Source organism: Zingiber officinale, chromosome 2A, assembly GCF_018446385.1.
Source record: "Zingiber officinale cultivar Zhangliang chromosome 2A, Zo_v1.1, whole genome shotgun sequence".
Lineage (NCBI taxonomy): Eukaryota > Viridiplantae > Streptophyta > Magnoliopsida > Zingiberales > Zingiberaceae > Zingiber > Zingiber officinale.
Window position 1 is genome coordinate 98,892,466 of NC_055988.1, and position 14,953 is coordinate 98,907,418.

The 14,953-nt window shown below is 40.1% G+C and overlaps 1 protein-coding gene across 1 annotated transcript; it reads right to left on the reverse strand.

The window, feature by feature from the left end:
• Positions 1-1,238: 1,238 nt before the first annotated feature.
• On the reverse strand, positions 1,239-2,126 carry LOC122043835. Its single transcript, XM_042604409.1, has 4 exons — positions 1,944-2,126; positions 1,573-1,851; positions 1,400-1,477; positions 1,239-1,301 (listed from the first exon to the last, which is right to left on the reverse strand). The coding sequence occupies exons 1-4, from the start codon at positions 2,124-2,126 to the stop codon at positions 1,254-1,256; spliced, it is 588 nt and encodes a 195-aa protein (XP_042460343.1). The 3' UTR covers positions 1,239-1,253.
• Positions 2,127-14,953: the final 12,827 nt, after the last annotated feature.

Consider the following 14,953-nt stretch of genomic DNA (forward strand, 5'->3'; position numbering starts at 1 on the left):
TTATGGATTCCTACAAAATTGAGAAAAGTAAAAAAATATTTAAAATGTTTGATATATTATGCACTCATAATTACACAGATAAGAAGTATTTTTATTACTTAAACCCATGGCCATATTGTCATTTAGGTCCTGTTAGGCATCAATCAGAATTGGTAAGCTTACTAAAAAAATACAAGTATAGTCACCCAGACTGCGAGTATGCACTAATTTGTCCCTAATCACAACAAGGGGAAACAAGGCTCAGGAGCGGTACTTAGCATTACAATGAAACATACAAAAATAACGTAAAGGATTCATATTATTACAATTGCAAATATCGAAACACGGCACAGTCATAAAATTTCTCTTAATTTTTACCATCAAGTGAAAACTTGCAGAATAATCAAGCTGTACTCATTCTATGTTTACAAGCAACATTTTCCATGCTCTGCACTCAAACGCAAAGAAAAAAAAACCTACCTGGAAAAGGAGAAAATCTAGCTTTTAAGTCTCTTATTTCTTCAATGTGTAACATCAGAATAAGCAATTTTTGCAAAGTCATCAACTGTAAAAGTCAAAGTCAGACTTTGCTATATTGGCAGACATTGCTGTACAATTAGATGAAAAGAAATAACCTACCTAGCAAAAGAGATATGCTAGCTATTTTCTTCTTATTTGTTCAACATGTATGCTAAAATTCATAAGGGAGTCAAACGAACAATCACCATTGTTCGAAGAAAATATTGATGGAAGAAAATACCCAGACACAACATAGCAAGAAGGTGGCAATTTCTATCGTGCCAACAGTTCCAATGCTTTTCTTCCAAGAGAGACAGAGAGACAGGGGGAAAAAAATGCAGGCAATGATTTGAATGGCATCCGGGCATCTGTAAATTTCCAGAAAACCAGATGTATTGATCACAATAGAACAAATTAATGAGCAAACAATGAGCTACCTCAATGTCATCAGCAAGGTCGCTGCCGTGAGAAGGAAAGGATCCCATACTTTGGCCATTTTTATTCCAAAGTGATATCTTTTTATCGTCACCAGCACTAGCAACCACTAGGTCTGCACGAACATAAAGATTAACCTTTAGTAAGATTTTCCCACCGTAAAAGTCAGCCACCATCCGCTGGATTAACAAAATTAACTAAGTTATACAAGATACAAAATAAATTTGAATGATGAGTCATGGGAAAATTAAATTCTGACGGAAAAATTCCAATTCGATCATAATCAATGATAGCAATTAGTATTACCTCTCCCTTTTGCTTCATTCTGAATCACTCTCCATGGACATGGCCTTTAATCCTCTTCTCCTCTGCGAATTATGGAACAGGAAACAAAAGAACATGAGATGTGAATGGGATGCAGGAACGAGACGAGCAAATTAGTCGAAGGTAGAGAGAGAATTTCTACCTTTCTTGATCCCTTCTTCTCCCTGACTACATACCTCTCCTGTGAGAGATCTGACAGCCATGCTCCAGGACTCACCAACTAGATCGAGTTTGTCAAAGAAATTAGAGGAAAAAATTAGTTTTTTCGACTGTTTGATCTTAAAAATCAGATTTTTGGAGGGAATGGAAGCGTACGAGTATGCATTTTTGGACGAATTTGGATCTCTTCTTGGGTCGCTGCGGCAGCTTGCACCCCTTCATCACCATGAAGTCCTCCTCCTTCTCCTTGTTTGACAGTGAAACGAAGAATCGAGGTAGAGAGGCTGCCGAGGCTCTTTCGTCGGCGTTCTCGCCCTCGCATACCAACGCCGCCGATCCCCTGGTCGTGTAGCAACGGTCATCCTTATCCGGCGACGACGAGACAGATCGGGAGTTATGGTTCTCGCTCCCGGTCGATTCTGACCTCCTGTGGTTAAATCCGAGCAGTGGTTACTTCCATATCTCACCGCCGACACCTCAAACTAGATCAAACCCTAACTTTTCCGGATCAACCTCCGATCTATTACCTGAGGGGATAAAGAGGCGGGTGCAGGGGGACTCTTGATCTGCGATGCGGCAGACATTCCGAGATGCGATTCCCCTCCGGACGCCAGATTTTGCGGCGGATCCTTTGTCCCTGACCTTGATGCGGCGGAGGCGCTTGCGGCACCCCCATTGCAGAGTGATGCGAGGACCGTTGTAGAGCCCATCGCGGCGGAGGAGAGATTGTTTTTGTTTTTTCCTCCTCCTTCTTCTTCTTCTTCTTCTTCTTTCAAACAGGTAAAGGAAAGTGCTGCAAAATCTAAACTCGAGAGTAAAGAAGCATACATAAAAAGCAACCACCACTCCAGCCACGTAATCAGAGGGAAGTTTAATAGAGGCACTAAAGAATCCATGGAGGTAGAGATCTTGCGACGCAAATGCAGCACCTGATCACAGAACAAGGTAGGTTCAAAGATGCCCCTTTCTTTTTTAAAAAAAAATCTTTTAACAGAAGCTATTCGTTGGTCGAGGGAGAGGTGGACAGTCCGGCCGTCGCCGTGAAGCATGAGGTTGGAGTCTTCGAACAGTTGGGTGTAGCCTTCCTCAAAGGAGATAGTGGCGAGGTTGGGCAACTCCGAGAGGAAAGCAGCCTCATGGGAAGGGAGCAGAACCGAACACAAAAACAGGAGGAAGTAGAAAGGAAAAGATAAAGTATGGACTATCGGAATGCGAAGAAGGCCTCCTCTTCTCAACCAAATGGAGGAGTTGGAGGAGATGCGGTGTGGTTGGACGGAGAAGCAAGTTCGTCGTGTCTTGATCCTGATCGGGAAAGGATCTAGGAAGGGGGAAGAGGGAGATGAGGCTGAGAGAGATGGTCAGAGGTTTAGGTTTAGGATGAGAGAGATGTCTCGGTTTAGGTTTACGCGAGAGAGATGGTCGTGCGGAGGAAGGGGCGGGATAAAGATTTAGGTTTGGAGGGAACTTCACAATGTGCAGATTTTGGCTTGTGGGGAAATTAAAATATTTTATTTTGGTTCATTAACATCGGATTTTAAAAACCGATGTTAAAATTGGTGTCTATTAACGAATAAAAGGGCGCTCATAGACATCACATAAAAAACAGATGTCTATGAGCTAAAATCTGCGGTCATAGACACCGGTTTTTAGAAAAACCGGTGTAAAATACTCAAAGACATCGGTTTTAGCCTAAAACCGTTGTTGTTCCACTGATGTCTATGAGAGATTTTGTTGTAGTGCCACTAGGCCAAGAATTGGCCACTGACCTAATTTTGCAATCATTGCCTGAAAGCTATAGTCAATTTGTCATGAACTATAACATGAATGAAATTGACAAACCATTGCCTGAGATGTTGAGCATGTTGAGAACTGCTGAACTCAACCTTAAGAAGGCAAAGCCTAGCACCATTTTAATGGTGCCAAAGGGCAAAGGCAAATGGAAGCCCAAAGGTAAGGGTAAAACCCAAATCAAAGGCAAGGGCAAGCCTCATGCACTGAAACCCAAAGGCAGGGTGGCTAAGGAAGGAACCTACTCCCACTGTGGTGAGACCAGACATTGGAAGAGGAACTGCAAATCATACCTAGAGGAAGTGAAAAGGAAGAAAAGTGAAACTTCTACCTCAGGTATACATGTTATAGAAGTCAATCTATCTATTTCTTCTTCATTTGTACTAATGTGCAGGGCTTGAGAAATAGTAGAATATTGACAAAGGTGAAGTGGACCTACGAGTAGGCAATGACGCAAGAGTTGCTGCTATAGTTGTAGGAACATATTCCTTATCTTTGCCCACTGGACTTGTATTAGAACTTGAAGAGTGTTGTTATGTGTTTGCCTTAACTAAGAACATCATCTCTGTTTCTTGTTTGGACAAGAAAGGATTCTCATTTGTAATAAAGGACAAATGTTGTTCCATTTATTTCAATGAAATGTTCTATTATAGTGCACATCTTATGAATGGACTCTATGTTCTAGACTTTGATAACCCAATCTATAATATAAATACCAAACAATTCAAGTCTAATGATTTGAATCAAACATATCTCTGGCATTGTCACTTAGGTCACATAAATGAGAGTCGCATATCTCAACTCCATAAGGATGGACTTTTGGACTCATTTGATTTTAAATCATATGAGACATGCGAATCTTGTCTTCAAGGAAAATGACAAAGACTCCATTTAGTGGACATAGTGAAAGAGCTAATAACTTGTTAGGACTCATACATACAGATGTATGTGACCCTTTCAGAATAGCAGCTAGAGGAGGCTACCATTACTTCATTACTTTTACTGATGATTTCAATAGATATGGCTATGTGTATCTAATGCGACATAAGTTAGAATCCTTTGAAAAGTTCAAAATTCAAGAATGAAGTACAAAATCAACTTAGTAAGAGTATTAAGATGTTTTAATCAGATCAAGGTGGAGAATACCTTAGCCAAGAGTTTCATGACCATCTTGTTGAATGTGGGATTATAATATCTCAACTCACTCCACCTGGAACACCACAATGGAATGGTGTATCAGAACGGAGAAATCATACTTTATTAGATATGGTACGAACGATGATGAGTCAAACAGAACTTCCTGCTTCCTTCTGGTGACATGATCTAGAGATGGTCGCTTTCACACTAAACCGCATTCCATCTAAGGCTTTCATAAAGACACCATATACGATATGGACTGGGAAGAGTTCCAAGATGTCTTTCATGAAGATTTGGGGATGTGAGGCTTACATTAGACGACAAGTCTCCGATAAACTAGGACCTAAATCAGACAAGTGCTATTTGTAGGATATCCCAAGGAAACAAAGAGATATTACTTCTATAATCCCACACAAGGCAAAGTGTTTGTTGCCAAAACTAGTGTCTTTCTAGAAAGGGAATTTATTTCTAGAAGAACTAGTGAGAGTAATGTCGATCTTGAAGAAATTCAAGATACACAAACTAGCACCAACGCCTTGATGGAAACTGAACAGGTACCACAAGATGTTGTGGATCATGATTTTGTTACACCACAAAAAGTTGTGGAGCAACAACCTGTTCAAGTAGCACAAGCTCTACGCAGATCTGATAGGACCCATCGTCAACCTGAGAGATACTCTTTTCTCTTGTCTAACCATGGTGATGTAGAGCTTATTGGTTTCAATGAGCCTACATTATATCAGGAAGCTGTACAGGGCCCAAATTCTGAGAAATGGCTAGAGGTCATGAGATCCGAAATGGAATCCATGTACACTAACCAAGTATGGACTTTGGTTGATCCACCTGAAGGGATCAAATCCATTGGGTGTAAGTGGGTCTTCAAAGTGAAGACAGACATGGATGGTCATATGCATACCTATAAAGGTAGATTGGTGGCTAAAGGATTCAAGCAGATTCATGGTATAGACTATGATGAAACTTTTTCACCAGTTGTGATGCTCAAGTCCATTCGGATCATGCTTGCTATTGCATCCTTTTATGATTACGAGATCTGACAGATGGATGTCAAAACTGCATTTCTTAACGGAAATCTACTCGAGGATGTGTACATGACACAACCTGAGGGTTTTATAGATCCCAAGAATGCTGGAAAAGTGTGTAAGTTGCAAAGATCCATTTATCGATTAAAGCAAGCTTCTAGAAGTTGGAATCTTCGATTCGATGATGCAATCAAAGTGTTTGGTTTTATTAAGAATGAAGATGAACCTTGTGTCTACAAGAAGGTTAGTGGGAGCACAGTCATCTTTCTCATATTGTATGTAGATGGCATACTTCTCATTGGAAATGATATCCCTACTCTTCAATCAGTGAAGACTTGGCTTGGGAATTGCTTTTCAATGAAAGACTTAGGTGAAGCAACCTACATTTTAGGTCTTAAGATTTATAGAGATAGACCTAAAAGATTTCTTGGTCTAAGCCAGAGTACATATATTGACAAGGTGCTTAAACGTTTTGCCATGGAGAATTCTAAGAAGGGATTCCTACCTATGTCACATGGTGTGAGTCTTTCGAAGACTCAATGTCCCTCTTCTAAAGAAGAAAGAGACCACATGGATCAAATTCCTTATGCATCTGCAATAGGGTCTATCATGTATGTCATGTTTTGTACTCGCCCATATGTCTCGTATGCATTAAGCATGACAAGCAGATACCAGTCAAATCCAGTAAAGGTTATTGGACAGCAGTCAAGAATATTCTTAAGTACTTAAGAATGACTCAAGATTATTTCTTGATCTTTGGAGGCGATGAAGAGCTTGTTGTAAAGGGTTACACCGATGCTAGCTTCCAAACTGACAATGATGATTATAGATCGCAGTTAGGGTATGTATTTTACTTAAATGGTGGTGCTGTGAGCTGGAAGAGTTCAAAGCAAGACACAGTAGCTGATTCTACAATAGAGGCCGAGTACATTGCTGCTTCAGCTGCAGTAAAGGAGGCTATTTAAATCAGGAAGTTCATTACCGAGCTTGGTGTTGTTCCTAGTATAGCAAACCCAATAGACCTCTATTGTGATAATAATGGGGCTATTGCACAGGCTAAGGAACCTCGCTCTCATCAAAGATCCAAACATATACTGCGGCGATTCCATCTCATTCGAGAGATCATCGATAGAGGAGATGTGAATATATGTAGAGTACCAACCGATGCTAACATTACGGATCCCTTGACCAAGGCTTTAGCACAAAGGAAGCATGATGGTCATACTAGGTCACTGGTATTAGATATTTCAGTGATTGGCACTAGTGCTAGTGGGAGATTGTTAGTATTAGCCCTAGTACCAATTATGAGATGATTGTAAAGGGCCCCTTTTGTATCATATTTCATTATTAATAAAGGCAAAGTTGGTTATTATATTTAATTCAATTCAATGCCGAATGAATAAGTATAATAATGTCCTAGAGTATAATAATGTTGACAACATATCAATTGGTTGAATTGAGAGTAAGATATTGTAGATATACATAGAACACTACTCTTAACTATTCCTAGTCAAACATTAATATGCAAGGACAATATTAATGTATTGAGACTAGCATGTAGGTCAACGGATGACTTGATCTCACAAGTCATGGATATGAGATATCAGGTTGACACATGGGTATATATTAGAGAATATGTACTGAATGACCCGCTATGAGAATGTTTCATGGATCGTCGTATGAGTGTCATAAATATTCTCATGTGACTATTGGTATGAATAGTCCTTAGACCTGAAGTCACTACGATTCTCTACATAAGGAGTTGTATACTTTGGTATCGACAAATGTCACCCGTAATAGGGTGGACCATAAAGTCGATCACTGGTATACAATAAGTTATGCGGAGGGATATGAGTGATGTAGATGGGATCTATCCCTTCTATATGACGGAAGTTATATCTATGGACCCCTTGATTAGTAGAACACAAGAATGCATGGTCATACTTAAATAAGTCAATATGTGATATTGAGCTTATTTAATTGAGTGTGTCTATTTAGAGATCAAGAAACATAAAAATTGATAAGAGGATGACACAGTCTATGCCTCATTTATCAATCTAGATATCGAGGATAGAAGGATTGAGTCATACAAGATAATAGCCACGGAAAGGTTAAGTCGGATCTCAACATTCTCGTCACTTGGGTAGCAATGATGCCTTGCTAGATGCCACTCATTGCTTATGTATTTAAATGTTGATTTGGATACATTGTCAACATTACGAGTATTGGAACCCCAAGGTTATTTTGGTGTGATCAACAAGTTAAGTTAGGTCCTGTGTGTTTCTAATCCTGTGTCTAAGTGTGCAGGAGCATAGGAGCACAGGTAGTCGAGCGGAAGACGCAGCTAGTGAGAAGGATGACACACGGTGCATCCGAGGGACGAGGCGCTGCAGAAGAGTACACCAGCGGATGAGAAGGAAGCGTGCGGTGGTTCCGAGGGGCGAAAGTCGGAGCGGAAGATTGCTCGGGGAGCAAGAGACGCAGCTAGCGAGAAGGTTGGAATGGGGTGTGACCGAGGGACGAAGACTGCGGATGAGTGCGTTGGCGGACAAGAAGGAAGCACGCAGCGATTCCGAGAGTCGAGAAGTCGGAGCGAAAGCCTGTTCGAGAAGACCGGAAGTTGGGTTCGGGTGAGCCCTTTTTCGGATGTCCGAGATCACCCAAGCAAGCAGATCTGGAGTTGAAGACCCGGACCGAGGCGACCAGAGCCGGAGCAGAGGACCCAGACCGAAAAAGTCAACTAGAGTTGACTTTTGGGTCTGGGGTGCCCGGAGCTGACCAGGGTGCCCGGAGCTGACCAGGGCACCCGGACCCCTCCGGGGCGCCCGGAACGTACAGGGGCGTCCGGAGTTGACTCTTTCACAGGATCGAGCTTTGACTCAATATAAATGTTGGGGATAAAGTTTTATCCTCCCAGGGTGCCCGAAACCCTTCCAGGCGCCCCGACCAAGGCTATAAATATAGCCTTGGTCCAGAAACTTTTCAACAACTCAGAAATTGTAATTCCAACCCTTATGCGCTCTCAGTTGTAGTTTAGCTTCCTTCCTTTATGCTTCATCATTGTACGAGGCTTCTCCGCCTAAAGGAATTTTTTTAAGTACGATCATCTTCCTTGGATTAACAACCTCCCCGGTTGTAACCAAGTCAATCCCGGTGTGCCTCATTTTTTTATTTATTTACTTTCTGCTATTACTTTTATGCAAGTGTTCTGTTGAGAGTTTGAGAAGGGTGTTCTTTTATTTTGCAGGTTATTCAACCCCTTTCTAGTCGGCCGCCAACAGTCCTACAAGTGGTATCAGAGTCAAGGCGCTTCAGGAGGACTAACCGCCAATCGAAGCAAACATAATGGTCGGACCAAGCATCCACCCGGCGAAATACGAAGGGGATTTCGCAACCTGGAAAAAACTGGTGCAAGTATTTTTCACAACAGATTTTGAATTAATTTTAACAATGGAACTTAGCTTTGTAGCTCCAGAGGGCAAGAAAAAATGTCAATGGACAAAAAAGGAGCAGGCTGAATACGTGGCGAACGACAAAGCATAATACCATATGTTAAGCGTTCTTCCGCCACAAGAAGTCAATCGAATCGGAAACTACAACTCGACAAAGGAACTTTGGGAGAAGTTCCTCGAGCTGCACGAAGGAACGTCCGAAGCCAAGCTCGCCAGAAGAGATCTACTTCGCAATCATCTCACCAGCCTGCGACTTGGGGAAGACGAGACAGTTGCGCATCTGCACTCAAGAATCAAAGAGATCATCACCGGACTGTCGAATCTCAAAGAAAAGGTAAGTAACCGAGATTCACTAAGGTATGTGTTAAATTCGTTTCCGAGAAATTCAAAATGGGCATCACTAGTAGATGCCTTTTATATTTTAAAAGACTTAGAAAAAATTTCATTAGAAGAATTCTTTTCAACATTTGAAATGCATGGGTCAAGATGTGCAGGAATGAAGGAGCCCAAGAACAATGTCGCCCTCAAAGCTTCGAGAGATGAACTTGAGTCAGAATCTTCTCTCGACGATGAGGAAATGGTAATGATGGTAAGAAGATTCAAGAAAATTTGTAAATCTAGATATACTAACCATCCACAGGGGAAAAAGAAAAGGACGATCCGTTGCTACCACTGCGACGAAGAAGGGCATGTCAAGGACAACTGCCCCAAGCTGAAGAACAAGGACAAGGAGAAGGGTAAGAATCCTATCCAAAAGTGAAAGGCCCTAAAGGCGGCGTGGGACGATACGTCGTCAGAGTCGAAAGTCGAGGCATTCTCCGGACTTGCTCTAATGGCAAGTCATCAAGACGACGACTGCGAGTCAAGCTCTTCCAAAATGAGCATTGAAAGCATCGATGAAGGGGGAGCCACGTCGGAAGAAAGCAGCAGTTCAGGGGGAGAAACGGACAACGAGATCGATAAGGTAAGTCAGGTACGATCTCTTCCTCCCGACATAATGTTTAAGTTCGTTAAACTTCTAACAAAAGATTGCTGCAAATTAGAAAATGAAAATAAAAATTTAAAAGTAATTCTAGCTAAGTCCTATCCCTTAGAAGAATTAGACAAATCAAAATTAGAAAATGAGAAATTGAAATCAGAAAATAAAAATCTAAAAATTCAAGTAGATAATTTGAAAAACCATGCATGCTCATCTACCTTTAGAAAATTTAAAAATTTGAATTGGTATTATAGATATTACTAGGGACAGATTAGGAATATTTTAAGAAAATATGTCCCTAAGAAATATTTGGTTAACCCAGTAGGCTGAAACCTTTATTGGGTTCCTAAATCTTGCTTAGCCTAAATTTTAAATCGAAATTAGCGCTTTCAACGAGAAAATTAAACAAAGAATTTCTTTATGAGGCATTGTCTAAGGAAATAGTTGTTGCTCCAATAACCAAGAAGGCCTAGCACCTCGCCACGACCTGGAAGTCAAAATATCGAAATAAAATGTTTAATTAACTTTCTGATAAAAAGCATTAAGGTTGAATTTAAATAATGCTTTAAAAAGTTATTCAAACATTTTTTTAAAAAAAAAATCTTTCAAAAATAATTTTTAGTTAAAAAAAAACTCACTTTAAGATTTTTTTTTTTAACTTAAAAAACAATTCTCAAAAATCAATTTTTTGTTAAAAGCTTTTCTGAAGTTAGAAATTTCTGGTTAAAATTTTATTCTTAGAAAAATCTTCAAAAATAATTTTTAACAAATCTTTCAAAATTTTTGTGAAAAATTATTTAACTTAGAAAACTTCTCTGATATTTCTTACTTAGAATTTTTAAAAATATTTTTTACAAAATTGCCTAAGTCAAAAATTTTTTTTGAAAATTCTTTCACTTAGAAAATTTTCTTAGAAAGTTGTTTTTACTTAGAGACGGTTTATGTGAAATTTTTTTTTTAAGTCTCAAAATTTTCTAAGTTTTACCCTTAGATTTTTCTTGCAAATCTCATTTTTTTTATGTGATCAAAGGGGAAGAGGAAAAGTATAAATCTAGGGTGAGGTAGACCAAAAATAATTTTTTCTATCCTTTTACACTTAAATTGCAAATTAAGTTAGTTTTATTTTTTACCCTACCTTAACTTGGGTTGCTTACATCAAAAAGGGGAGATTGTTGGAACCCCAATGTTGTTTTGGTGTGATCAACAAGTTAAGTTAGGTCATGTGTATTTTTAACCTTGTGTCTAAGTGTGCAGGAGCTTAGGAGCACAGGTAGTCGAGCGGAAGACGCAGCTAGCGAGAAGGATAACATGCGGTGCACCCGAGGGACGAGGCCCTGCTGAAGAGTACACCGGCGGACGAGAAGGAAGCGTGCGGTGGTTCCAAGGGACAAAAGCCGGAGCGGAAGATTGCTCGGGGAGCAAGAGACGCAGCTACCGAGAAGGTCAGCACGGGGTGCGACCGAGGGACGAAGGCTGCGGATGAGTATGCTGGCGGACGAGAAGGAAGCACGCAGCGATTCCGAGGGACGATAAGCCGGAGCGGAAGTCTGCTCGAGAAGACCGGAAGTTGGGTTCGGGTGAGCCCTTTTTCGGATGTCCGAGATCACCCAAGCAAGCTGATCTGAAGTTGAAGACCGGGACCGAGGTGACCAGAGCCCGAGCAGAGGACCTAGACCAAAAAAGTCAACCAGAGTTGACTTTTAGGTCCGGGGCTCCCAGACCCCTCCGAGGCGCCCGGAACGTACCGTGGCGCTCGGAGTTGACTTTTTCACATGATCGAGCTTTGACTCGATCTAAACGTTGGGGATAAAGTTTTATCCCCCAGGGCGCCCAGAACCCTTCCAGGCGCCCCAACAAAGGCTATAAATATAGTCTTGGTCCAGAAGCTTTTCAACAATTCAGAAATTGTAATTCCAACACTTGTGCATTCTCAGTTGTAGTTTAGCTTCTTTCCTTTGTGCTTCATCGTTGTACGAGGCTTCTCCGCCTAAATGAGTTTTTTTTAAGTACGATCATCTTCCTTGGATTAACAACCTCCTCGGTTGTAACCAAGTCAATCCCGGTGTGCCTCATTTTTTTATTTATTTACTTTCTGATATTACTTTAATGCAAGTGTTCTGTTGAGAGTTCGAGAAGGGTGTTCTTTTATTTTGCAGGTTATTCAACTCCCCTTCTAGTCGGCTGCCAACGGTCCTATGATAACCATGATTTAGCTTTATTATTTTGATTCATAATGCATATTTTTGATGGTCTATTCATAGCTTAAACTCACATATACATTACATTTTGTAATTACATTTGATTTTGGACCTAATTGTAAATTAGCTAATTTTCATGGTATTTGATGCTAATATTTGATTCTTATTTTGTAGGCATCAAAAGGGTCATGGACCCGATCATATTGGACCACATTTGGGCTCAAGTCAAGAGCTAATTAAGTCGATCAAGCCTCGGAGCATTATAGGCCGTTCATCCAAGATTGAACAGATCTGGACCATCCAGTGATGATCTGATCGATCCGACCTACAGGAGAGTAGATCCAGACCCTAGATCAACATCAGTACCTTCAGATCATATTTTGGATGACTTTCACCGTTGATCAAGCTCAGAACAGTCTCAGCCGTCCGATTGAATTTGAAAGGGATATAAAATCTGTTGAGAAGCTACAGTACCCTCGATCTCGGTCACGATTTCTGTCTATAGTGTCTTCGTTCTCTTCGCGAGACGGCCGGCGCTCCCATTCCCAAATTCAGATCCGAGAGTTCATCTTTTTCTCCAACGACGATTCCCTAGCTCCTGCGTTCATCTTCCGGCGATCAGAGAGCAGCCGAGGGAGGTTTCTCAGTCGCGCCTTGTTCTGTTCCACCGCCACATTGCCGATCGGGGAGGTTTCCGATCAGTGATCTTCGCATCCACCAGGGCTTCGAGGGAGGTTTCTTGGTGTTTCTGTACCTTTTCCGCATTTCATTCCGCAGCGAAGCTGGTTTGTTCTGATCAATCGGATTAGCTTGGCAAATCACAGAACAAACTCTATTTTTCTTCGGTTGATGATGATACCAGTCAGATGCGAGCTTGAGGGGAGGTTTCCAATAGCTATGAACGTCATCTGGTGATAGTAGAGCGCTTGGAGATTGTCTGTTGGGTGTTGAAGGGAGGTTTCTGATGCACCTCTGTTTCGGCAGAGTGAATGAGGTTTGAGCTTGGATCCGGATTAAGGAATGTTAGGGTTTTTGTTTTTTTTTTGTTTTTGTCTATAATCTGTTCTCAAACTAGCTCAGATCGACAGATCTAATTCATTTTCATCATTGTTTCTTCTTGATTCAGTTACTGCAGTTTTTATATCTATTTTGCTGCTTTGCAAACCCCAGTTCTAATCTGATTTGTTACATATTTCTATTCTGATTTCTAACTTGATTTCCATTTTACTTGGAATTTATTGTTTAGGGTTCAATAGTTAGATGTAGTTCCAATCAATGAATTTTGGAAACTCTTATTAGATTCATTGGATTTTGTTGTGGTTGTTAGCAAGCTTAAATTATGAATGCTTATCTTGAGATTCGGTTGTGATCCTTTGTTGAAAGTTGCTGTGATTGAGCATTTAAGTTTAATGGTTGAATTAAGTGTAAATGAGAATTGGATGATACTTTGGTTTCACAAGTTGTTTGAGATTTTGAGTTTAATTGTTATTTGTTACCTTTGTTTTGTGAATTGGATGGTTATGGCTTACCTTGAGAATCTTGATGATGTAAGAAGTTGATTGGAACCAATTCTAGAATTCACTCATTTTGCTAGTAACCCTTGGAAAAAAATACGACTTGGGACTCGTTGCTACAACGCTTGTATTAATTTTAATGAGTTTCAATTTTAATTAATTTGATGTGTCACGTGACATGCAAAAAGGCCAACATCAAATTTTGGCGCCGTTGCCGGGGAACATAACTAGCAATGTGTGTTTATTTTAGATTGATCATTGAGTGATTTTATTTGTTAGCATGTTGATTGATTTGATTGCTTAATTCTTTTTGTATTTTCATGTTGGTTTGTTCTTGAATTATTAAATGCTTTTACTGTTCATGTTTTCATGTGTTTGAAAATTTATGCTCTTGAATCTTCTAACATTGTTTGTTAGTGTGATATGTAAGAACAGGAGATTTCTTTAGCATGGATCCATATTTTCAGAATTTTGGAGGTGGAATGGAGAGTTATCATTTTCAACCTGAGTATCAAATTTACCCAAACATGGATCAACAAAATAGGGATGAGTCATTTTCAAATGATTTTAATGCTAATTGGGTGGACAATTCATGTTTCAGGTATGAAAGTGCACAAGGACCATTTATTGAGCCATATCCTACTTATCAGAGTTCATATGGGTTCCAAGAAGTTTCAACAAATTTTTTGCCACAACCTTTTCAACATCAAATTTTGGCGCCGTTGCTGGGGAAACTCAACGATCTTCAGATGGATGAATCAACATGGAAACTCAAGGAGATCATGCAACAAATGAGTGAGCATCAAGAATAACAATTTTCAAGGATTCAGAACATACAGAGTCAGATAGATCAGATTGCATCATCCATCAATCAACTGCAAGCACATAATTCCAGTGGAGAGATGGAAAGTAGCGATTCTGTCAGGCCTGACCCTACTTCCATTAATTCACATGATTTTTCTAATATTTTTTGTGATGATTATGTAATTATGCAAATTTCTGATCCTACTGATATTGTTGTTGAAGATGTTGTTAGTGATTCAGGTTCTGAACATGTTTTTGAAGATGATTTAAGTGTAGGGGAGTGCTCACTGGAAGCATTACCTCAAGAATCACCTGATGATGATGAAGAGAGTGTAGGGACTTGTGCTATGGAGCCAAGCACCCAAGAATCACTACATGAGGATGAACCATCACCAGAACAACAGCTTGAGTCATATCATGATGAAAAGGAGGTAACAATCACCACTCCAGGTACCATTCAAGATGACAAAGTGAGTATTTCTTGTGATTTTTCAGAAAATTTCATAGAGGTACCAATTGTTGATTTTATTAGATGTGAATCATTTCTTGAAATATCTTTTGCCCACACTAATATTCTCCTATTCTCTTTTTATCCCACTTGCATGTGGGAGGTGTTTATTTTTAT